Source organism: Lissotriton helveticus, chromosome 7 (assembly GCF_964261635.1).
Source record: "Lissotriton helveticus chromosome 7, aLisHel1.1, whole genome shotgun sequence".
Lineage (NCBI taxonomy): Eukaryota > Metazoa > Chordata > Amphibia > Caudata > Salamandridae > Lissotriton > Lissotriton helveticus.
The window spans coordinates 591,507,194-591,530,774 of record NC_136068.1 but is presented as its reverse complement, the minus strand read 5'-3'; the positions used below and the strand labels follow the sequence as shown (position 1 = coordinate 591,530,774).

At 47.7% G+C, this 23,581-nt stretch overlaps 1 protein-coding gene across 1 annotated transcript in view; it reads right to left on the bottom strand.

The window, feature by feature from the left end:
- Positions 1-523: 523 nt before the first annotated feature.
- The window catches only part of LOC144766909 (epithelial sodium channel subunit beta-2-like), a 175,565-nt gene continuing 152,507 nt past the window's right edge, over positions 524-23,581 (bottom strand). Inside the window, exons 9-10 of the mRNA XM_078650611.1 lie at positions 12,859-12,934; positions 524-978 (exon numbers count right to left, since the gene is read on the bottom strand). Coding sequence (XP_078506737.1) covers positions 652-978; positions 12,859-12,934 — 403 coding nt within the window. The 3' untranslated portion in view covers positions 524-651. The remainder of the gene's footprint in view (positions 979-12,858; positions 12,935-23,581) is intronic.

Here is a 23,581-nt window from a genome sequence, read left to right as displayed (position 1 = left end):
AAGAACTCAAACAGTGGGTCATTGTATACTGGGATTCTCTGACAGTCCTATCAGTGCTTTGTGTGAGTTATGTAGAGCTGTGTGATCGGTAGGTTCACTCTTTGGGGTCAGTGCCATTTGTTGACAAGGCGTTTTCAGTTTAGGGGTCAAGGATGGATGTGGTTGGATCCTCAAGACAGAAATTAGGGAAAACTCAGAGACTCATTCTGAGGGCTGTCATAATTCTGATTAGGACTCAAAAGGGAGGATGCATCCGATTCAGGATCACAACTTCTGAGAAATTACCTCACAAACCTGCAGGTTTTTGCCACATAAATTTCACCAGATCAACCCAGGGAAAAATGTGTGCAGTAAAAAAACACAATAGTCCAGGTTTTTGCAGTTTGGAGCAGGTAAAGATGCAGTATTACAATATCATTTTAAGTACATTATTTGGGAGCAAAGTAAGACAAGAACCTTAAGATAGGATGGACCTATTAGAGATGGGAATTACCAGGAAATACATCCCATTTTAAAATCAAGTGGTGCCCAGGTTCAAGTGGAGGGTCCAGTAAATATTTCCAAGATCTGTAAACTTGAAGTTTCCTGTCCAGTCTCCCAAGGACATCCAAGTCAGTCCCACTGGTCATGGAGAAGACCACATTCCTGGCTTCATAACTCGTCGACCATGTATGGGTTGAACTCATAACCCTGCTGATGCTTCTCAGGCTGGTGCGACCACAGTAGAGGTGCAGCATCATGGGCCGGGGTCTGGGTGGGAGCTGAGCTGGAGGTGTGACGGCTGAGCTCGGGAGCCTGCAGAGCAGGGTCGCAGATGGTGTACGGGTTTGGAGGCGAGTCGTCCTCGCGATACAGGGCTTGGCGAACACTGAAGGTGATGATGCTCAAGCAAAGCTCCAGGAACTCGGCTACAGTGCAGACAGAGACCCCGATCCAGAGGCCCACGAGACCCCCAAGACTGGAGACGAGATCCACAAGCTGTGGAAGAAAAAGGGAAAAAATCACAGGTGGGTTCATGACATTTGGGAGTGGACAGGTAAAAGGATGAGAGCTCGATCAGGCCTGTACTGGCATGACGTATCAAAAAAAGCAGGACTGCAGTTGTTGTACACTCATGCCTCATTTTCAATGGTAAATTTACAAAACTTCTTGGTGGCCAAAGATACATTGATCAGCAATAGAAATAAGTTTATCTGCCTGCTTACCAGAATAACTCACCTCCCGTTTCTGAAACACGACAAACACTTTGCACTTTATGTAAGTGCTTCTTTGTTTTACTAGTGATTTTTAAAAAGAAACTCACAATATATTTCATCAATTTGAATTGTTTCCCTTGCAGTTGATCATATGTCCGGGTTATCTTTGCCTTAAAATGCAACCTTTGGGGAGAATATTATTACTCTTCATTTAGGGAAGATCTTCAAACATAATTAGGAATGTGCAAAGTTTTAATCAAGCCCCCATAGGTGGCTAATTTGTGGAATTTTATTCTGAAAAAAATAAGTATAAGATTTCCCGAATTCACTTGAGTTGTTTCATTTCGTCTATTGCTGCAGCTGGGTGGATGGGACATCAGGTTGCAGAGATCTGAGTCCACCCCCCCTCCCCACATGTTGCCTGAAACACAAGGGCTGCGTCTCGGCTCCATCATTGTCACTTCCCATTCCAGGAAGTCCTGCCTGCTGACATCCAGGAATGGGGGGATGGGGCGAGGCGATGGCAATGAAAAGGTTGAGAGGCTGATGTTTCCAGCAGTGCACAGGAGTGGGAAAGTTCCCACTGCACTTCATGGTCCAGTCCTATTGTGTAGGTCAGCATAGTTGCCTACACTACTTGACTAACAGAAGAGCTTTCAGAAGCACTACTGAGAGAGGGGCTTATGTTCCGACCAGGTGTTGGTACCCTTGAGCACAGCATTTGATTGGGCCAAAGTTATGTGCTTCCAACGAAAAAGAGTGCTTGTGTTTAACTCCTTGTCTTGTGGGAATGCTTATGTTCGACACAGCAGGATTGAGTTGGGTATGGAGGTAAGCCATTGATCAATGCCCTAGGCCTGAGCCTGTTTATTATGAAAGGCCACTATAAAGGCTATATCCCTGATATATTTATTGTGAAAAACATATGTGAAAGCCAACAGGCATTTAAGGGTGTATTGCTATCACTCTGAGTTCAATCCTACAGAGAGGTGTTTTATTACATGGGGTCTCACTGATTACCTTAGTAGACATGGGCTTTGATATTTGTTACCCCCATAACTGTAGATCTGCACTGTGATAAGCCATGCTAGGCACTCCTAGAAGACATGGTATTTTGCTTTGCCAGTTGGAGCTTTCTACACATTTGTCATTTTATGACTGTGCCTAGTGATTGCTTGGTGAGGTTCTTTACACTCACTACATCATGCCTGTGTTGGTTATGGTGACAAGCTAATGATGTAGGCTATATTCCTGACGGGATGATTGGGACTGAATCCCCTAGATCTGTTCTGTTTATAATGAAAACGTATGTGAAAGGCACTAGACCTGGCTTATTTATTGTGAAAAACATTTGTTAAAGTCAACAGGCACTTAACAGTGGATTGTTATCACATGGTGCTATAGCCTGTAGATGTGTAACCTCATAGAATGCCATAGGAGGCAATGGCTTTGGTGTTGGTTACCCACTCTGACAACCCCCGGGGGTTGAACATTTTCACGGTGAAGATTCTTGTTGGGCCCTTTTGAGAGGGGTTGCAAATTGTTTTACCAGCTGTAATTTTGTCCATATTTGTAACTATTTGCATAATGGCTGCTATCTTACTTTCATTTCAGTAGGCCTGTGTAGGTTATGGTGTCAAGCCAATGATAAGTACTGTAGGACTTATTGGTTCATTGATAAAAGTTATATCAGATTCCATAGGTTTGATTGGTTAACTATGAAAAGATATGACAAAGCCAGTGGGCTGCCTTACTTATTGTGCAAAACATGTGTTAATGGCAATAGGCTCTTAAGGGTGGATGTATTACACTCTGTTAAAGCCTGTACGCAGGTACTTTGTTACATGGACTCTCACGGATTACTGTAGCAGGCACGGGTTGTGATGTTGGTGTCTCACTCAAACAAACCATGGGCATAGAAGATCTTCACTTTGAAAATCCGTATCAGGCTGTTTTAGGATAATTTTATGTTGCTTAGACAACTTTCATTTTGTACATATATGGTATTTTATTACAGTATACCTAATGGTTACATTGTTGGAAAACGTATGCTCAACACAGTAGGACAGAGTTGGGCCTGGTGAAAAGCCACTGATAAAGAGTATACACCTGATTGGTTTAGTGAGGAAAGTTATAACTGATAGCATAGGTCTGCTCTGCTTTAAATGAAAAGCTACAATAAAGTCAGTTGGCCTGATTTACTAATTTTGAAACTCATATGTTAACCCAAATAAGCCTTTAATGGTTTTGAGTCAACTGTCTGCGACTAGTCTCTATGATTGTCCTTTGCACTCTGTTTCCAGCTGTGGAAGCATAAGAGCTTGGGGAAATGGGTCAGCCAACTGCTGTCTTTGGCTTCCTTGCCGTGTGAGCGAAGGCCTTTTTCTGATCATAACATAACATGTGTATTTGTAAAGCACATGCTCACCCCTAACAGACGTTTATTGTTCCCCAGCTCAATGGTACTCATCTTATCATCCTCAGAAAGGATAAGAGGCTCTGCCAGGATTTGAACCTGTGACCATCAGGTCAAACACAGGTGCCTGCAGTGGATGCTTTAGTCCTCTAAGCCACCAGATCCAGATCATAGGTGCCCAAGTACCTGAAAATGAGTGCACTTCAGTTCCAGGGCTGATGAGCCAGTCCTTTAGGTTCCCCTTTTCTATTTTTACAGACTCCCCAACATTCTTTTTCTTCTCCTCTTTTCATTTCTTAGAGACTACTACAGCTTGCCTGGTAGTGCTAACCAGTCACTTGCATGCTGCTCATTTCGTCTGCAGTGCTCCACATCCTACCCAGCCTCTGCCTCTAAATCAGGAAACCATTCTGGAATGATATTAAACATAGCGTATCTATGTTTCACTCCAAGATGGCCAACAAATTGGTTCTAAATGTGGCAGCCATGCTGAAACTTTAAAATAATGATACATTTTTTACAACACCACTGCAAAATGGCACCCATTGCGATGTTTAATTTGATTTGTTATTGCACACATTTGCCCGGCATGTTTAGGTGGCAGCCTGTTCCTTTTTTCTACTTTTATTCTTTTAATTTTTCAGACATATGTTGTTGAGTTTATTTATTATTGTGGTCGTGTAAGTGGGTGAATGCAACAATGAGTACGTGGATGGATGAATGGATACATTAGCACAAAGCATGAGTGCCAGAGTGCACACATGGTGACCAATCGAGTGCCTAAATCCACCAGTGACAGAAAAGAAATTTTCATTTATAAACCAGACCTATTGTAAATAAAAATGCTTGTTTGGACCGCTTTGGCATTGGCATTTGTGAAACTGGCACAGTTAAAACAAGCATTGGCAAAGCCAATGGGTGTGACATTTGCAGGTTGAGGAGAAGGTCAATTTTAGACATATTTTTATTGCAATAATGTGCCACAAAAAGGAAAAAATGCCATCACAAAATATGTTCACCAACAAATTGGAATTTAAAAAACATTAAGGAATGTGACTGCATTATTCGTGAAGTTTTTTTAAAATAAAATACCTCCCAGCTGCTCCCAATTTTTTTTTTTTTACTATTATTGTTTTTGAAGAAGAAAAGAATAAATCTCAACCTAACCAAGCACTCCAAATGCAGGCTGCTGCACTGTTACAATGCTACTAAAACACTTTATAACAGCAACTTAAAACAAGCATTAGAAATGCAATCGGGCTCGGATTTATTTGAGTTTGAGCTAATGGCATTGTAAATGCCAATGTCTTTTTGCCATGTGTTATGGAGTGTGTGCATGTGGTGTGTAGTGGAAGTATGTTTGTTGAATTGTAATTTTACCAATGGTGGCATGCTGTGCTTTATATGAATATGTTTAAAAGTAAAGTGTACCATACTGCGATTGCTTGGTGGAAAAGTGCACTGCCGGCTGGAGGTGTGTGTGCCTGGTGGAAGGGTGCACTGACGGCTGGTGGGTGTGTGCTTGGTAAAAGCGTGCACAGATGGATGATGGTTGTTGGTGTTTGTGCATGGTGAAAGCATTCATTGACGGCTGGGGGTGTGTTGTTGTGTGTGTTGTTTTCTGTGTGCTGGTGAGTGTGTGGTGGTGAGTCTGTGGGGGTGAGCCTGGGGAGTGAGTGTGGTGGTGAGTGTGTTGTGTTGAGTGGTGACAAGTGTGTGGTGTTGAGAGACTGAGGTGTGTGGTTTGTGTGTGCGTTATGTGTGTGTGGTGTATGTGTGTGTGGTGTTTTCTGCACACTCACACACTGCCCCGTAACATTCACACACTGCTCACCCGCACACTCCCAATGTCACCCTGCATAGTCACACACTGTTTACCCTGCACACTCATTCTGCACACTCACACAATGTGCACCCTGACACACTGTCTCTGCAGTCACTCTGCACTCACTGTCACTCTGCACTCACTGTCACTCTGCACTCACTGTCACTCTGCACTCACTGTCACTCTGCACTCACTGTCACTCTGCTGTCACTCTGCACTCTGCTGTCACTCTGCTGTCACTCTGCACTCTGCTGTCACTCTGCACTCTACAGTCACTCTGCACTCACTGTCACTCTGCACTCACTGTCACTCTGCTGTCACTCTGCACTCACTGTCACTCTGCTGTCACTCTGCACTCACTGTCACTCTGCTGTCACTCTGCACTCACTGTCACTCTGCTGTCACTCTGCACTCACTGTCACTCTGCACTCACTGTCACTCTGCACCGCCACTCTGCACCGCCACTCTGCACCGCCACTCTGCACTCTGCACCGCCACTCTGCACCGCCACTCTGCACCGCCACTCTGCACCGCCACTCTGCACCGCCACTCTGCACCGCCGCACCGCCACTCTGCACCGCAACTCTGCACCGCCACTCTGCACCGCCACTCTGCACCGCCACTCTGCACCGCCACTCTGCACTCTGCACCGCCACTCTGCACCGCCACTTTGCACCGCCACTCTGCACCGCCACTCTGCACCGCCACTCTGCACCGCCACTCTGCACCGCCACTCTGCACCGCCACTCTGCACCGCCACTCTGCACTCTGCACCGCCACTCTGCACCGCCACTCTGCACCGCCACTCTGCACTCTGCACCGCCACTCTGCACCGCCACTCTGCACCGCCGCACCGCCACTCTGCACCGCCGCACCGCCACTCTGCACCGCCACTCTGCACCACCACTCTGCACCGCCACTCTGCACCCCCACTCTGCACCCCCACTCTGCACTCTGCACCGCCACTCTGCACCGCCACTCTGCACTCTGCACCGCCACTCTGCACCGCCACTCTGCACCGCCACTCTGCACCGCCACTCTGCACCGCCACTCTGCACCGCCACTCTGCACCGCCACTCTGCACCGCCGCACCGCCACTCTGCACCGCCACTCTGCACCGCCACTCTGCACCGCCACTCTGCACCGCCACTCTGCACTCTGCACCGCCACTCTGCACCGCCACTCTGCACCGCCAATCTGCACTCTGCACCGCCACTCTGCACCGCCACTCTGCACTCTGCACCGCCACTCTGCACCGCCACTCTGCACCGCCACTCTGCACCGCCACTCTGCACCGCCACTCTGCACTCTGCACCGCCACTCTGCACCGCCACTCTGCACCGCCGCACCGCCACTCTGCACCGCCACTCTGCACCGCCACTCTGCACCGCCACTCTGCACCGCCACTCTGCACCGCCACTCTGCACCGCCACTCTGCACCGCCACTCTGCACTCTGCACCGCCACTCTGCACCGCCACGCCGCACCGCCACTCTGCACCGCCACTCTGCACCGCCACTCTGCACCGCCACTCTGCACCGCCACTCTGCACCGCCACTCTGCACCCCCACTCTGCACTCTGCACCGCCACTCTGCACCGCCACTCTGCACCGCCACTCTGCACTCTGCACCGCCACTCTGCACCGCCACTCTGCACCGCCACTCTGCACTCTGCACCGCCACTCTGCACCGCCACTCTGCACCGCCACTCTGCACCGCCACTCTGCACCGCCGCACCGCCACTCTGCACCGCCACTCTGCACTGCCACTCTGCACCGCCACTCTGCACCGCCACTCTGCACCGCCACTCTGCACTCTGCACCGCCACTCTGCACCGCCACTTTGCACCGCCACTCTGCTGTCACTCTGCACTCTGCTGTCACTCTGCTGTCACTCTGCACTCTGCTGTCACTCTGCACTCTACAGTCACTCTGCACTCACTGTCACTCTGCACTCACTGTCACTCTGCTGTCACTCTGCACTCACTGTCACTCTGCTGTCACTCTGCACTCACTGTCACTCTGCTGTCACTCTGCACTCACTGTCACTCTGCTGTCACTCTGCACTCACTGTCACTCTGCACTCACTGTCACTCTGCACCGCCACTCTGCACCGCCACTCTGCACTCTGCACCGCCACTCTGCACCGCCACTCTGCACCGCCACTCTGCACCGCCACTCTGCACCGCCGCACCGCCACTCTGCACCGCAACTCTGCACCGCCACTCTGCACCGCCACTCTGCACCGCCACTCTGCACCGCCACTCTGCACCGCCACTCTGCACTCTGCACCGCCACTCTGCACCGCCACTTTGCACCGCCACTCTGCACGGCCACTCTGCACCGCCACTCTGCACCGCCACTCTGCACCGCCACTCTGCACCGCCACTCTGCACTCTGCACCGCCACTCTGCACCGCCACTCTGCACCGCCACTCTGCACTCTGCACCGCCACTCTGCACCGCCACTCTGCACCGCCGCACCGCCACTCTGCACCGCCGCACCGCCACTCTGCACCGCCACTCTGCACCACCACTCTGCACCGCCACTCTGCACCGCCACTCTGCACCCCCACTCTGCACCCCCACTCTGCACTCTGCACCGCCACTCTGCACCGCCACTCTGCACCGCTACTCTGCACCGCCACTCTGCACCGCCACTCTGCACCGCCACTCTGCACCGCCGCACCGCCACTCTGCACCGCCACTCTGCACCGCCACTCTGCACCGCCACTCTGCACCGCCACTCTGCACCGCCACTCTGCACCGCCACTCTGCACTCTGCACCGCCACTCTGCACCGCCACTCTGCACCGCCACTCTGCACTCTGCACCGCCACTCTGCACCGCCACTCTGCACTCTGCACCGCCACTCTGCACCGCCACTCTGCACCGCCACTCTGCACCGCCACTCTGCACCGCCACTCTGCACCGCCACTCTGCACTCTGCACCGCCACTCTGCACCGCCACTCTGCACCGCCGCACCGCCACTCTGCACCGCCACTCTGCACCGCCACTCTGCACCGCCACTCTGCACTCTGCACCGCCACTCTGCACCGCCACTCTGCACCGCCACTCTGCACCGCCACTCTGCACCGCCACTCTGCACCGCCACTCTGCACCGCCACTCTGCACCGCCACTCTGCACCCCCACTCTGCACCCCCACTCTGCACTCTGCACCGCCACTCTGCACCGCCACTCTGCACCGCCACTCTGCACTCTGCACCGCCACTCTGCACCGCCACTCTGCACCGCCACTCTGCACTCTGCACCGCCACTCTGCACCGCCACTCTGCACCGCCACTCTGCACCGCCGCACCGCCACTCTGCACCGCCACTCTGCACCGCCACTCTGCACCGCCACTCTGCACCGCCACTCTGCACTCTGCACCGCCACTCTGCACCGCCACTTTGCACCGCCACTCTGCACCTCCACTCTGCACCGCCACTCTGCACCGCCACTCTGCACCGCCACTCTGCACCGCCACTCTGCACTCTGCACCGCCACTCTGCACCGCCACTCTGCACCGCCACTCTGCACCGCCACTCTGCACCGCCACTCTGCACCGCCACTCTGCACTCTGCACCGCCACTCTGCACCGCCACTCTGCACCGCCACTCTGCACTCTGCACCGCCACTCTGCACCGCCACTCTGCACCGCCACTCTGCACTCTGCACCGCCACTCTGCACCGCCACTCTGCACCGCCACTCTGCACCGCCACTCTGCACTCTGCACCGCCACTCTGCACCGCCACTCTGCACCGCCGCACCGCCACTCTGCACCGCCACTCTGCACCCCCACTCTGCACTCTGCACCGCCACTCTGCACCGCCACTCTGCACCGCCACTCTGCACCGCCACTCTGCACCCCCACTCTGCACCCCCACTCTGCACCACCACTCTGCACCGCCACTCTGCACCGCCACTCTGCACTCTGCACCGCCACTCTGCACCGCCACTCTGCACTCTGCACCGCCACTCTGCACCGCCACTCTGCACTCTGCACCGCCACTCTGCACCGCCACTCTGCACCGCCACTCTGCACTCTGCACCGCCACTCTGCACCGCCACTCTGCACTCTGCACCGCCACTCTGCACCGCCACTCTGCACCGCCGCACCGCCACTCTGCACCGCCACTCTGCACCGCCACTCTGCACCGCCACTCTGCACCGCCACTCTGCACTCTGCACCGCCACTCTGCACTCTGCACCGCCACTCTGCACCGCCACTCTGCACCCCCACTCTGCACCCCCACTCTGCACCCCCACTCTGCACCCCCACTCTGCACCGCCACTCTGCACTCTGCACTGCCACTCCGCACTCTGCACCGCCACTCTGCACCGCCACTCTGCACTCTGCACCGCCACTCTGCACTCTCAAACTGCACTCTCAACTCTCAATCTCCACTCTGCACTCTCAAACACCACTCTCAATCTGCACTCTCATACTGCACTCTCATACTGCACTCTCAAACTGCACTCTCAAACTGCACTCTCAAACTGCACTCTCAAACTGCACTCTCAAACTGCACTCTCAAACTACACTCTCAAACTGCACTCTCAAACTGCACTCTCAATCTGCACTCTCAACTCTCAATCTGCACTCTCAACTCTCAAACTGCACTCTCACAATTGTCATATACACGTATGTGAGTGTGACAGGAGCAAGGCGGTCATGTTTTCTGCCCCCAAGACCACTGTAATCAGATGCTTTACTGTCTGCTAGAATAGGGCAACTACTCCATATAAACAGTCCTGAAGAATTCCAGTTAGACTTCTGAAAGCGGAAACCTGTTGACAGACAGCCTTTAGAGCGAAAGACAGTTCCCCCCAGCTTATCCCAGATTTGCTGCTTTTATGAACACTACACATAAACTTTGAGAATGCTATTAGGCTTTCAACGTCTTGCCCCTTATTAAAAAAATATTATAGTATGCCACTTGTAGTATGTCATTGCTCTGCATAGTGCTGCTTTGGCATTTCATCTTGAAAAAATACTTTTAGATTGTCTTAAGATATGTAAAAAAAAAATACACAAACCTTGAACACCTAAAGAGTGATATTTAAAGAGGGATGAAAGTGAATCTCTGAACTATATGAAACCAGTCAAAAGGTTCCTATCTCCCACTTCCGATAGATGCTTGCTTTTAGAAAAAAGATTTTGTAAAACATTGTCAGGAGTCTCAAACAGAAAGCAAACAGTTCTAAAAGGCGCTGCCTGCCAGCTTGCTATTCATTACCTCAGCTCCGAAAACAAAAGCTGCTGCAAAGAAACACATAATAAACTCGAGAGAACAATTCCATTCACACCGGCCACGGACCATTCCAGAAAAAAAATGAAACTGAGATTAAAAGAACAGCCCATGACAGAACGTCAGACTCTTGTTCTTGAACTAATGAAGCCCTTTCCCGGCCTGGCATGGAGCAGCTGCGCGCTGAGCGCTGCTGAATGGTGAACGCGCCCGGCCATCTGGATTCACTTACGGAGGCACCCTGACAGCTCCTAATTATAATTAATGTACTTCTTTGCGCGCACACGAACGAAAAATGCTACACATGCCCGACGAAAAAGACATTTAGCCTATCACTTCAAGGCTATTAAAACGACACCACAACGAAGACGAATCACTGGCCAGATGACATAACACACTAAAGAATGTGTGGAATTTGTCTCGCCAAAGCCCTAGGAGATACTTTTTTTTTCTCTTCTTTAACATTAGGATCTCGAAACTCCTCCCACTTTCAGTGGGCGGAGGCCGAGCCCTAAAAACCAGATGGAAAATAAATCCCCATTTAAATGGACAGCAGGATTTCAGGCATAACAAATACATGGTATTTAAAGTTAAAACTGTGACATACTTATAACCCAGAGCACTCAGTAAATGGAAGCACTATGTGATGGGTTAGATAAAAACCCTGTCTCGTGTTTTTAAGGTGTTATTAATTTTGTCGTTGTATTGATTTATGCACTTTTTGATGAGATATGTATTTTATTGTGCTTTTATGATTTAATGTTAAAATCGAATAAAGTTGAATGATGTGATATGAATGGTAAAATAAATAAAAATCAGACTTTGAACGATATTTTCACTGAGGTGTAAGGAACTATTTCTAGGAGGTTGTAAACCATGTCCACAGGCTTTGTGTAGCCAAACAAAGTGAAGGGAGCCAATGGATAAAGTAGGCTGACCTGTTGCCCCATGCTGTATGCTGTGGGGACTGAAGCAAAATATGAATGACAGTGGAACCGTCCAATGGATGAAACCTGCTGAGCAAAAAACCCTCTGCATATGTGTTTTATGATGTTTTGGAACAACAGTAGTCTGGTGAAACAGCTACAGCTGTCTCAAACGTCAGACCTAAAAATAGCAAAGTTGCAAGGCTCTTACCTTCACAACTCTACACAGGCCTACACGTGCACACAACCACATTCTTGCAACATTTAAATGAAGTCAACAAAGTCTCTAGCCCGGCACGGTGCAATTGCCACTGATGCACGTTTATGTCTTCAGCACAGTATTGCACCATCCATGACTGAAAAGAGTGAGGGATACGGACACACCTGCTGCCATCAGGACTCTGCCTTACATTTTGCGTTCCGGTTGTTGTGCGTGCGGGGAGAGTCGCTGTTTTTACTCAGAAGACTCTCACCCGAGGCCAGCCGAAGGAACATGAACTGTGGACTACAGAGGGAAAAACGAAGCTTAGATTGATGAAATATTTCTGATAAGATGAGCGGCTTTCTTTCTTCTTGAAAATATTTGCCAACAAGAAACACTTTTAATACTCAAACCGTTTGCGGTAAGGAGGTGAGTGTTTGTGTGTACGAGGGTGCTTGTGGGCGTGAGGGAGAGAGAGAAAGAGAGAGCGAGAGAGAGAGAAAGAGAGAGAGAGAGAGAAAGAGAGAGAGAAAGGGAAAGAGGTCAAAGAGATAGGGAGAGAGAAAGACAGAGAGAGAGAGGGGCAAAGAGAAAGAGAGGGCAAAGAGAGCGAGAGAAAAAGAGTGAGAGGGCAGAGAGAGCGAGAGAGAGAGTGACAGAGAAAGAGGGAGCGAGTAATAGAGAACGAGAAAGAGACAAAGAGAGAGAGAGAGGGCAAAGAGAGAGAGAGAAAGGGAGAAAGAGGGCAAAGAGAGTGGGAGAGAGAAAGAAAGAGAGAGAGAGGGAGAGAGGGGCAAAGAGAGAGAGGGCAAAGAGAGCCAGAGAAAAAGAGAGAGAGGGAGTGAGAGGGCAAAGAGAGCGAGAGAGAGTGAGAGAGAAAAAGAGTGAGAGAGAGAGAGGGAGTGAGAGGACAGAGAGAGCGAGAGAGAGTGAGAGAGAGGGCAAAGAGAGAGAGAGAGAGGGAGACCTGGACTGAAGAGAAGAATTGTGCTGATGGAGAGGTTAGCTCCAACGGGTGACTTCAGTGTCCCAGTGGCTCACCTGCATGGCCGGAGTCTCCTCAATGAGTTCATAGTTCAGCTGCTGATAATAAACCACAAGTTTCACCACGTTGTCTCTGAAAAACGTCCAAACAAATAGAAGTCAGGCACTTACAAATGATGAATAGAATCCCAAAGGATTGTTCCTGTTATCTCTCCTCCTCCCACGCTTAGTGCCACCAGCCGCTTGTTCCCAATCCCCACCACCACCATGTGCGCTCAATCTCTGTCAGTCCCAGCTCTCCTTGAATGCAGACATCTTGGACCTCCCAAGATGAAGCCACTTCCGCCCTGACGCTGCATCCACAGCTGTAGACTCACCTCAGTGCACTCAGCCTCGGTGCCAGGTTTACTGAAGTGTGTCACTTCCCCAACACCAGTTAATGCTAATTGCTAAGCAATTGTAATTGTAATTGCGATTCTCCTATTAACATGACCGGAGAATCTGGATTTCATTAAAGACACGGAGGCTAACATTATGCATTAATCCTTTAATGCAACTCACAAGCAGCCGCTTAGATCATAGAAAGAAGAATTAGAATGCAGTGACAGCATGACAACAATATAAGCCATGAGCAACAACAGAGCTGCTGATGGTGGAGCCGAGTGAGGCTTCAATCTGTGTCGTGTACCCGCGTGACTTGTAAGAAACCTGTTGCCAGTCGTTGGTTGTCAGAAGTTGCAGCGTACTCGCGGCTCCTAACTAAAAACCACAGATATCATTACAACTCCCTTTAGCCCAAAGCTTGACCGGGCTCAAACACTGGAGCTTCTTAGCAGTCACGCGGGCACACCACCCAGAGTGAAGCCTCACTCGGCTCCACCATATGGTGCACACTTCCGGACCAGATACAATTCTAGAGTTCATTTTACCCACACCAGCCGGGACGGAAGTACACCCGGCAGAGAGATCAACCAAGATTTTTTGCCTGCCTTTCAGCCCTGAAGAAGGTTTGGGGTATTCTCCAGCCGAAACATGTGCTGGCTGGGCAATCCTTCAAAATAAAAGAAGAACAAACAATACTCCAGAGTGTTCTTCTACATGTGTAATTTACTGCTTAACATTGTATCACCAACCTGTGAGAAGCTTTCATACAGAGAAATTGCTCCACATACACCATTGTCGTGTGCACAGGCCAATTGTTGTTTTGCTGACATTGTTGGTTTTCAGGGGTTCAGGGTTAGCCCCCACCTGTGGCACCGTCTTATATGCATTGTAGCTACATACGAACGCAAACCTGTTGCAGGCGCCACTACCTACCGCACACATCAAGACCCTACACCCACCATCTGTCCTTACCTCTACACTCGAACACAGGCCCAACCTGGTGTTTAGCGGCCTCAAACTTAAGATAAACTACAACAGTAACCCCACCTGGACCTCTTAGTGGGTCTTGCCCTCTCCTTTCCCTGGCACTGTGCAACAACAGGTTCCAGAAAAAAAAACAATCCACCACTAGCAGTAGCAGCACACTCTGGCATCACGAGAGGAAAGACAAGTCAAGTTCCCTGAGGCACGCCTGACCTTGACAACTGTGAACTAGCAGCCTGCAGAATGGAATGTCCTTGGAAACGCACCACAGAACAATTCAATAACGAGGTCTCAAATCCTGCCAAAAAATGTACAACCACATTAAAGTTCCTGCCAAGGCACCCTTCTTCGTGTCAATGAAATGCATCATTGACTTAAGCATTGGTTGTGTAACTAGCAGGTCACAGGTTAGAATCCGAGGAGGGCAACTCTGCCTTTCGTCCTTCTAAGGCCAACATTTTGTCCCTCATTATCAGAGATCTATAATTGCAAAGGCAGCCAGTAATTTAAGTTATTGGCCAAGCAGCAGTGGTATCTGTTGACATTAGAAAGAGATGGGGCGTAAAAGTTGGGTATGACTTTTATGTAGCGAACAACACAAGCAAGCTTTAAAATGTGGGATCCAGGGTGGCTCCTTGTTCCAAGAAAAAAAATTGAAAAAAGATTGCCAAATGGTGTATCTTAAAGCAAATTAATTTTGTGATCATGCATGGCTTATAGAGCATTGGGAAAGTATAGTCGTGAAATATTAAACAAATTACAAACTACCCTATAGCTTACTGCATTAATGTGTTCAACAGTTACTGTAATGTGCAAATTGTACAGCGGACAACTTCAGACCCTTTGAAGTGTGTGCTTGCCAGTGTCTTGCACTGCATGCAGCATCAACTTTGGAAGAAACTGCTCTAACCAGGCTTCCAGTAGCACCTACAGCTGCTGGGTACAATCAATTATATAGAAATATGTGCAGACGGGTCTTTAAGTGGGAGGAAAATAGTGGGGGCTCTCTAAAAGGGAGCATGTAAATACATTTCTGATTCCCATAGTGTGCCGCCCCGCTGCAATTTTGGTTTCTCTCTGAGATGAAATTGCATCCAGATAAATAGAACAACTGAGATACACCTAAGACCTGTAAGTACAAACGATTTGTTATAACTAATTAACATTGTAAATGTTTGCCTCCTGAAACTGTGAGTCTTTTAATTAAATAGTATTAAGGCCTGGGGAAGGAGTTTCGGCCTTAAGTTATTTGCTTTTTATGTTAGATGTGTGCCCCTTTTCTCTGCACATCTCATTCATCTGCACATCTTCAACCGACTCTCTTTCCCCTTTAGCCCCCCCTTTTAACTCTTCCTCAAATACACTTACTCATCGTCCTGACATCACCAGTTCCAAACATACATGGCACTCATTCACATTTAAGCACTTTATGGCCTTTTGCTGTGAAAATATTTTGGCATCTGTGTACCCTCTTCAGACACATTTTCATAGAATTTCAATTGCAACTGGAATACATGATCATTGTTCTGTGTGCTCTGTAGAGAGACCAGTTCACTGACAGGCACTTTGCTTTGCCTTCAGCCTCAGCACCAGAGCTCTCAGATGCTCCCTCCATCACCACCCCATTTTGTACCACTTTGTTCGCCATAAGTTGGCAGGGTATGCTCAGACGTGAGTCCCTTGCTCACTTTGCCACTGGATTCAAGCAAGCCAGGCTGAAGACGGCTGAAATGCCAGAAACCGATCCTCGGAAGCTTGTTTCCGGTCCAGGGAAGGCATGGCTTGGCAGTTCAGGCTGGACTGTTCCCATGAGGCACAGGGTCAGACTGATTTGCATATGGCCATGTCTGAACTGGGGTGACAGAGTGGGCTAAAGAACGGTGATGGATTACACCCAGATCTGTTGACTGGGTGTGAGTGTTTGATTGGTTCAGATGCTCCGTCCATCACCACCCCCTTTTGTACCACCTAATAAATACCTAGCACAACTCAGAATATGTACTGTTCAAGCAGCACCGGCTACTCTGCTATGGCTGAAAAGCGTTGCCCCCCTGCCAGCAGTCGAAAAATAAAAAATAAAACGATAATGAACCTATGTTTAATATTGTTTTATTTTTCTCTGTAGCATCGTCCAGGCGGTGGGGCCATACAGATGATAGGCAGAGGGGGAGTGGTAGGTGCACTGGTTGTCAGTGTGCATGACGGTTTGGCCGTCCGTCTCAGGTCAGCCAAACTCTCATGCACACTGAAGCTTTCTCCAACCCGAGCTGCATTGCCGGGTTAGAGAGAGCAGGCACAGGCTCCAAGTCTCACTGGTAGCGCAAATCTTTGGCGACCAGGCCAATCCTGATGCTGCTTTCATGCAGCATGAAAGCAGCATCAGGATGGGCCCAGGGGATTCTGAGAGCCTGTACCTGCAATGCACAGTGACGGAGCCAGAAAGGAGCGTCGAGCAGGTAAGTTCTTTAATTATTATAATTTTTTTGGTTGTCCATCTCCGGTCCCACCCTCTCCTTCCGCCCTGCCACTTTGCCTAGACACTGGCCACTACTGTGTACAAGAGTAATAAGATGCTCACAATAATACAGAAACACAACATGATGAAATAGCAAACTAAATCGCTGGCATGCATTACCCTAAAGTTTTTAACATTCATTATTTGCAAATCAGTCCATCTTTATGGCATTAATGATAAGGCCATGAAGATAGGTACAGTTTTATCACCATACAGCAGACAATTGTCTTTACTATAAGCACATATTTCTCCTTTTGCGCTTGACTCGGATATTTGGATATTCCCTACACTGTCGCAACACTGGTGTCATGAATAAGAATATGTGTGCACATTCACAGACAGGCCTGCCATGTTTTAAATATGTAATTTTTGCATTTAACTATAAGTTACAAGCAGCTGATGATAGTAAAAGGAGGGAAATTCCTGAGCCATGTGCTGCTAGTTCACTATATAACTTTAATTAGCATCTGGGGTAGAATGTGATGCTACAGCCGTCATTCACGTTTCTTATTTTTCAGGGATATACCAACCACTGCCCATGTTCAGGAAGCATTGTGTGGCTGGCAGATCCTTCTCTCTAAGCTACCTTTTGCTGTCATTTCACTGTAAACCTGCGCGGTGCACAGGTTCAGTTCTCTGAACCAGCAGTTTACTAATGGGGTGAACCTCTAATTCATTGAGCCACCTATGGTTTTTATATAAGCATTTACCTACATGATGCATACTCTGTGATAAAATTCAACAAGCATTTACAAACTTCCCTCTACCACTGTTTAGCCAGGGTAAGGTTACTTTGCGGCGTAGGAAGTGAAAACAAAAACAGCAGAGGAGGAAGGCATTTTCAACGATTATGTGCAGATAAGGATATTTGGCTAAAAATATTAATTTGCACCTGAAATGTGTTCTGCGCAGGACTCCTTGCTACCTGTAATCAAACTGGAACTTGGTGTCTGATGCAAGGACAGGGCCTATGGTATAGGGGCCTCATACTAAAATAGAGCAGAATGCTACTCTCGAACGATAAAATAGAGGGGCAACTTCAGGGTAAATTAAATTCACTTGTAACAAGCATTCAGTGACTAAAGTAAGTACCCACAAGATATTTAGATCAACTCCACAAGGGAACAAAAACCACGATGGTCTTTTGGATCAATTTCACGTGGGACCAAATACAGCAGCTCCACTTCTAAAGGGGCCAGCGGCGTGCAGCCAGGGCCTGGGGTGTCACAGGGGGGGAGGTTAGCATGGCGAGGGGTTTCAGCACAATATACTTGACCCAAGATTAGCATTATAACACTTACCATGCTTGCATCCATTCCTGCCTCTGACAAATAAGAAAGGGTGGGTTCTACGCCTGTGAATGACGGGTGGCTGCCTTTGCGCAGGATAAAGGCTCCCACACCCGAAACCATGACGCTAAAAGTTTCACTGGCCTACAATGGATTCTGTCTTGAGCACAATGGCAATGAAGGGCTTTAGAACGGTAAGCCCTGTGTTGTGCGTCAAAGTTCTTAAAGTTGATTTACTGCCTGGTTTCCGTCTCCTGCTACAGAGCAAGGCAGGACAGACAGACTTAAATACATCAATTTGTTAAGAGATTTGATCTCTAAATAAATGGATCTATTTATTGTTTGAATAGCAATATGAAGGAATTTCACTGGGGCACAGTCCCAGAGCACCAATAGAGAAACCGCCCCTGCTGACAGCAGTAATTACAAGTGCGGGGCAAAGCAACCAAAATGTCCAAGTAAAAAATAGCCACATATGGGGAATAACATGTAAGATTGGGGCGGAAACACTGAATAGCACCCATTTCTTAACTGCAATCTTGTAATAGGCCGTATTCCCACAATCCACAAGTGCCCAAGTTGTGTAACAGTAATGCCAGCTACTTGCTGGGCTATGGAATAGTGAATCTAAGACCCCGAAGCACAATATTAATAAATGCCCTAATCATTGGTAGCAAAAACTAGCTTAGCGCGAATATCTCCAAAAGTTGGTAATAGGAGATAGCGATGTTAGCGACTGTTTCCAGTCGCTAACATCTTGGCACGCCCACTTTGCATGTCATTAGTGATAAATATCACTGACATGCAAAGCGAGGCCCAAGATGGTCGCTATCTCCTACTAGCTGTCGCTAACTGGTGTTAGCGACAGCTAGGTAATAGGGAGATAATTTTATCTCCGCTTTCTTGGCTTTTAAAGCCAAAAAAGCGGAGATAAACCCCCTTGATAATATGCCCCTCAATACCATCCCCCTGTCGCACCGGCGAGAGTTGTCTGCCACAATCTAGGATCCCTCTATCCCTCACATTATGAAAGACTTCACCGAAAACGGGAAACGGCCATTACAACGCGGCCGTTTCCACGAATACATTAACCACGCATGCATTACAACGCATGCGTGGTTAACACGAAAGCCTTTACCACGCATACTTTTACTACGAGGTGTGTAGTAAAGGCATATGTGGTAAAGGTTCAAAATAATCATGGGGGGCTTGGGGGGGTCTCCCCCCCAAATAAAAACCTCACCTGAAATCGTCGTCGTTTAAGAGGAAACGGAAAGAAACTTCCGTTTCTTCTTAAGGACGTACGACGTCACCACGCATGATTTTGAGGAAAACATTATGAGTTGATAAACCATTCCGTTGTAACGCATGCGTGGTAAAGGCATGCGTTGCAACGGAATTCGTTTTAAGAACTTATAACCACCGAAAACCAGCCTGCACCCTATCTCACCACTTTTAACAGCGACAACCCGCTCCTTACCCCATCGATTTATACCCCATTACCAATACTAATACGATTGCCACTAGAATGAAACCTACTGACAATCCTATAAGTATTCGGGCTCTAATGAACTCTTTTCGACTCACTTCTTGAGTGTCTCCCTCAACTGAGGCTAGGAATTTCCGAGTTTATTTATAAATTTCCCCCCTTGACATTAGTATACATTGTGGTCAGGGCCACTTGAATTATGTGGCAAAGGAAGACCAAAGTATGCTACAGAGACCAAATTATGCGGCAACAAAAGGCAAACTATCTGTCCAAATGTGGCACATTGTGTGGCAATTTTATTATTTTTACATTTTAATACACTGTAAAGTTTTTTTTGATCCAATGATCTAGAAACAGTTAAGATGTAGAAATCTGTTAATTATGCAGCATATTGTGGATTTTTCTGAGAAATTCAGTAAATCCAAGAGTATGTGGAAAGCACCATGGCTGCAAAATCCTACAAATCTAGAGACTTTGATTACGCTATTGTAGTCTCACAATTTAAAATTATTCGTTTTCTTTCATGCAGTTCCTGGCAAATGCTTCCTCTAAACTCGTCAGAGAAATAAAGCAAATGTGCATGCCTAGTTTCACCGGAGGCACAGAACAAAGGTTGAGAAGACACCAGTTTGTTGGAAGGTGAACACAAAACCTCCTTTGCAAACCTGTTTGGAAGATTTGTGGCACCAAGTGAACTGCACCATAAGAAGCACTCCCTTCCAGAAATATTGTTAACTGTAATAAGTAAATTCCAAACAAACTGGCAAATATAAATTTGCTAAATTCTATGGATAAGATTAAAGAAAAGCAAAATACATGCCAGTGAGCTTGTACAGTGGTAAAAATAGATATCGGATGGAACCCTTCATCCATGTGATCAATGATAAAGGTGTATTTTTAATATACTGTTTACAACTACAAATTAGCAGGATCAAGCTAGGACAGAAAGTGAATATGATAGCTACAAAAGTGGTCCGCATTTTGCAAATCCTGCCAGTTTTAAACTTATAAAGACACGTTGTATAGGTGATCTGCAAGGTATGGGGGCCTGAATTCGCATGTGTGCTTGCTGCAGGCAATGTTTGTGGCTAAATCAGGGAAATCAACAGTAAAAAGTTGGCTCACCAGACCATAAAACAGAGACCCAGACAGCCCAAAAAACAGCCTGCACAATGATCTGTCAGGCCACCCTTCCTGGCTCTGCCTGATTGTCCTATAGATCAGTCCGACCCTGTTAATTAGCAATTAACAACATTTTCAACACAAAAGTATTTGTGTTATACAAATAAATGGTATGTCTCGCATCACAAGGTGTCGGGAGAGGATGTGACCTTATGGCCAGGGTGGTCGACCTCGATGCTGGGGAACCGGGTTCAAATCTCGGCAGGGATGCTCAACATCCTGTGATTCTGGGCAAATCACTTAATCTCTCCATGTCTAATAAAAATGTGTCTGTCTGTAACGCAACTGGTGCTCATGATACCTTCGGGTCAAGTTTGCGCCATATAAAAATCTGGAAGAAAAAAAAATTCAGCCCCATAATGTACCTCACTTATCACACAGCATGATCAAATTCAAATTGGAAGAAAGCAAATCTTTGTGTGGTCAGTTCCCTAATACCTGTCCTGTGGTATAATCCAATTGAACACGTCAATCCAGATTGTATTTGTCTCATTGGCATTGAACAATGCTATCAAATGCACATTTTATTTAAAACTATACAATAAAAAAACTAAAATCACCCAAAAGCCAACTGTTAAATTCGGTCATTATAGGAAACATGTATCGTCGTTTCTGCATTAAAGCCTCCCATTTTCACTGTCCACTAAACGATAAGGCTAGCAAGGGTGGAAATACAAAATATGGAACTAGAAGCTTTTTTAAAAGTCCATCATCGAAATGTGTCTAATTTGGTCTTCCTGTTGGCTCGTGCTGTACATAAAAATGAACTCGGAGACAAATGTACACTGACATTGAGACAAATGGAAACAAAAATGAGTTTTAGACGCTGCACTTTGCAACCATTAGGAATAAATTTAGATACCGTTTTCTCTATGAGGGCAGCTGAGGTTGGCGTATTGTAGACAACTCACCGCAAAAAATGAAACTTTGTGTTCAGTACAGGCTATGCTTCATTTGTATCAGTGGCTTCTGGTGCTCTGCTCTCATTTGTGGTTACTTGGATTAATTGTTCATCAGACTTTGGCCAACAGTAAGAGGATAAAGGCAGGAAAGAGAGAGGGGAAAACAGCATCAAAGGAGGAAAGGAGAGATGAAAAAGAACCTGTAAGGGTGAGCTAAACAGACCAGCGGTGTCGGGTTGACAGTGAAAGAGGCAAGAGGTGGAGTAAAGGCAGGGCCGGACTGGCCGTAGCGGGCACCGGGCAATCTCCGGTGCGCCGCACGGGTGGGGGCCGGTTTTGGGCCCCTGGGGGCCATTTTTGTTACAGGACCGTTTTGCTGCAAAATCGGCCCTGTAACAAAATCGGCCGAAACCGGCACCCACAACCCCCCGAGTGGGAGGGGGGGCGTCCGAGCACTTTGCCAGGGCCGGTTTTGGTTCCGAGTCTGGCCCTGAGTAAAGGCAAGGGAGCAGTGGCGGCCGCTTTGTACTGGAGGTGGCGAGGTGGTTGAAGGGGGGGTTGTAAATGAAAAAAAAATAACAAAGAACCACTTACCTTCTGGCCGGCCACCTGGCTGGCCGCCGCCTCCCATCCACTCGCTTCTGCCTCTCGCTCCTCGGACGCGGGTAGCACCCAGGCTCCTGACTCCCCTAGCCAATCACAACGTTGCATTGCAGCATTGTTATTGGTCTGAGCACCGTGGTTTGAGGCTCAGACGGGAAATGGCAGACTCAGCATTTTCTCCACCCAGGCTGTAATGCAGACTTGGTGCAGAACATGCAAAGTGCGCATGGCGGTTATGGTCCGCTCGAGAGGGCCGGTCAAACAGTTATGCGCACTTTAGAGTGGAGCACCACTCCTCCTCCTGGCCCCTGCTCTGGAAGTCCAACCCCGCCCCGCATCAGGAAATGAAAAACTAAAATGATAATAACGCTGGTCTTCATTTTAGTTTTTCTTTAACTACTACTTCCAGAACAGTGGGGCGATGCTCCCCCGCCATAGTCGAGGAGCCTCCACTTGAGGGAGCAGTGGAATTCAGCGGATCTAATATTCGGCAGTGCTGTTGGCGGACTTATAAGAAAACTTTGAGTCCCCGCACTTATGTTTTATATGAAATGAAGCACTCGGTACTCATTATTCTCTGAAAATCAGTTCAGAGGCAAAATAACGACTTTTGTACAGTGACAATATTTATGCTACAATATGCTTTTGTTACCATCTTCTTTTTTTGTCTTCTGTATTTAGTTATACAAAGTGGCAACAGTGTGGTACCCCAAAACCAGGCTTCTGGTTCAATCTTAACTCGAAGCCAAACACCCACAGAATATCCCTCAACCAAGAAACAAGCATTGCTTCCTCATCATATTGGAAGATACCCACAAGAAGAGAACTGCGTTGTGTGACATTTATACTAATTAAGTATTTTATCTTAGCTCTGTCACCATGGATTCTATTGCCAAGGCAAACACACATGATGGGAACAAAGAGCAACTGTGTCTTTTGCGTTTCACCAACAAAAACCAAACAGTAAGCTGTCTGTTATTCTTAATTTTCGCCCTTGGCTAAAGTAAAGGAGTGTCAGTAATGACAAATAATCTTGCAGAACCAAACCACTTTATTTAGCATTTAAATTATCTACCTTAAAGGGCACATGCCACCTCATCTATCTTGTTTAGCCGCTGACAAAGAGACAGGCTTCTGTGACCTCATTCTGATGACGTCAGTAAAGCCGGTTCCGAATGACCAAATAGGCAATGTAGGCACCGGCATAAGGGCCCCACTCCTTTTAGGGGCCCGCGACAATGGATCAAAATAATATTGATTTGATCTTGAAATAAACTTACAATCAAGCTTTCTTAAATTGTTTCCAATTCATTTTTGTTTAATAATATTAATAACTGTGACTGTTTAGTTTTGTGTAATAAAATATATTTATTAAAATTGTTAGTTTGTAAAATTAAAAACGTATTAGGAGATAATTTGCGAGGTGGGGCTA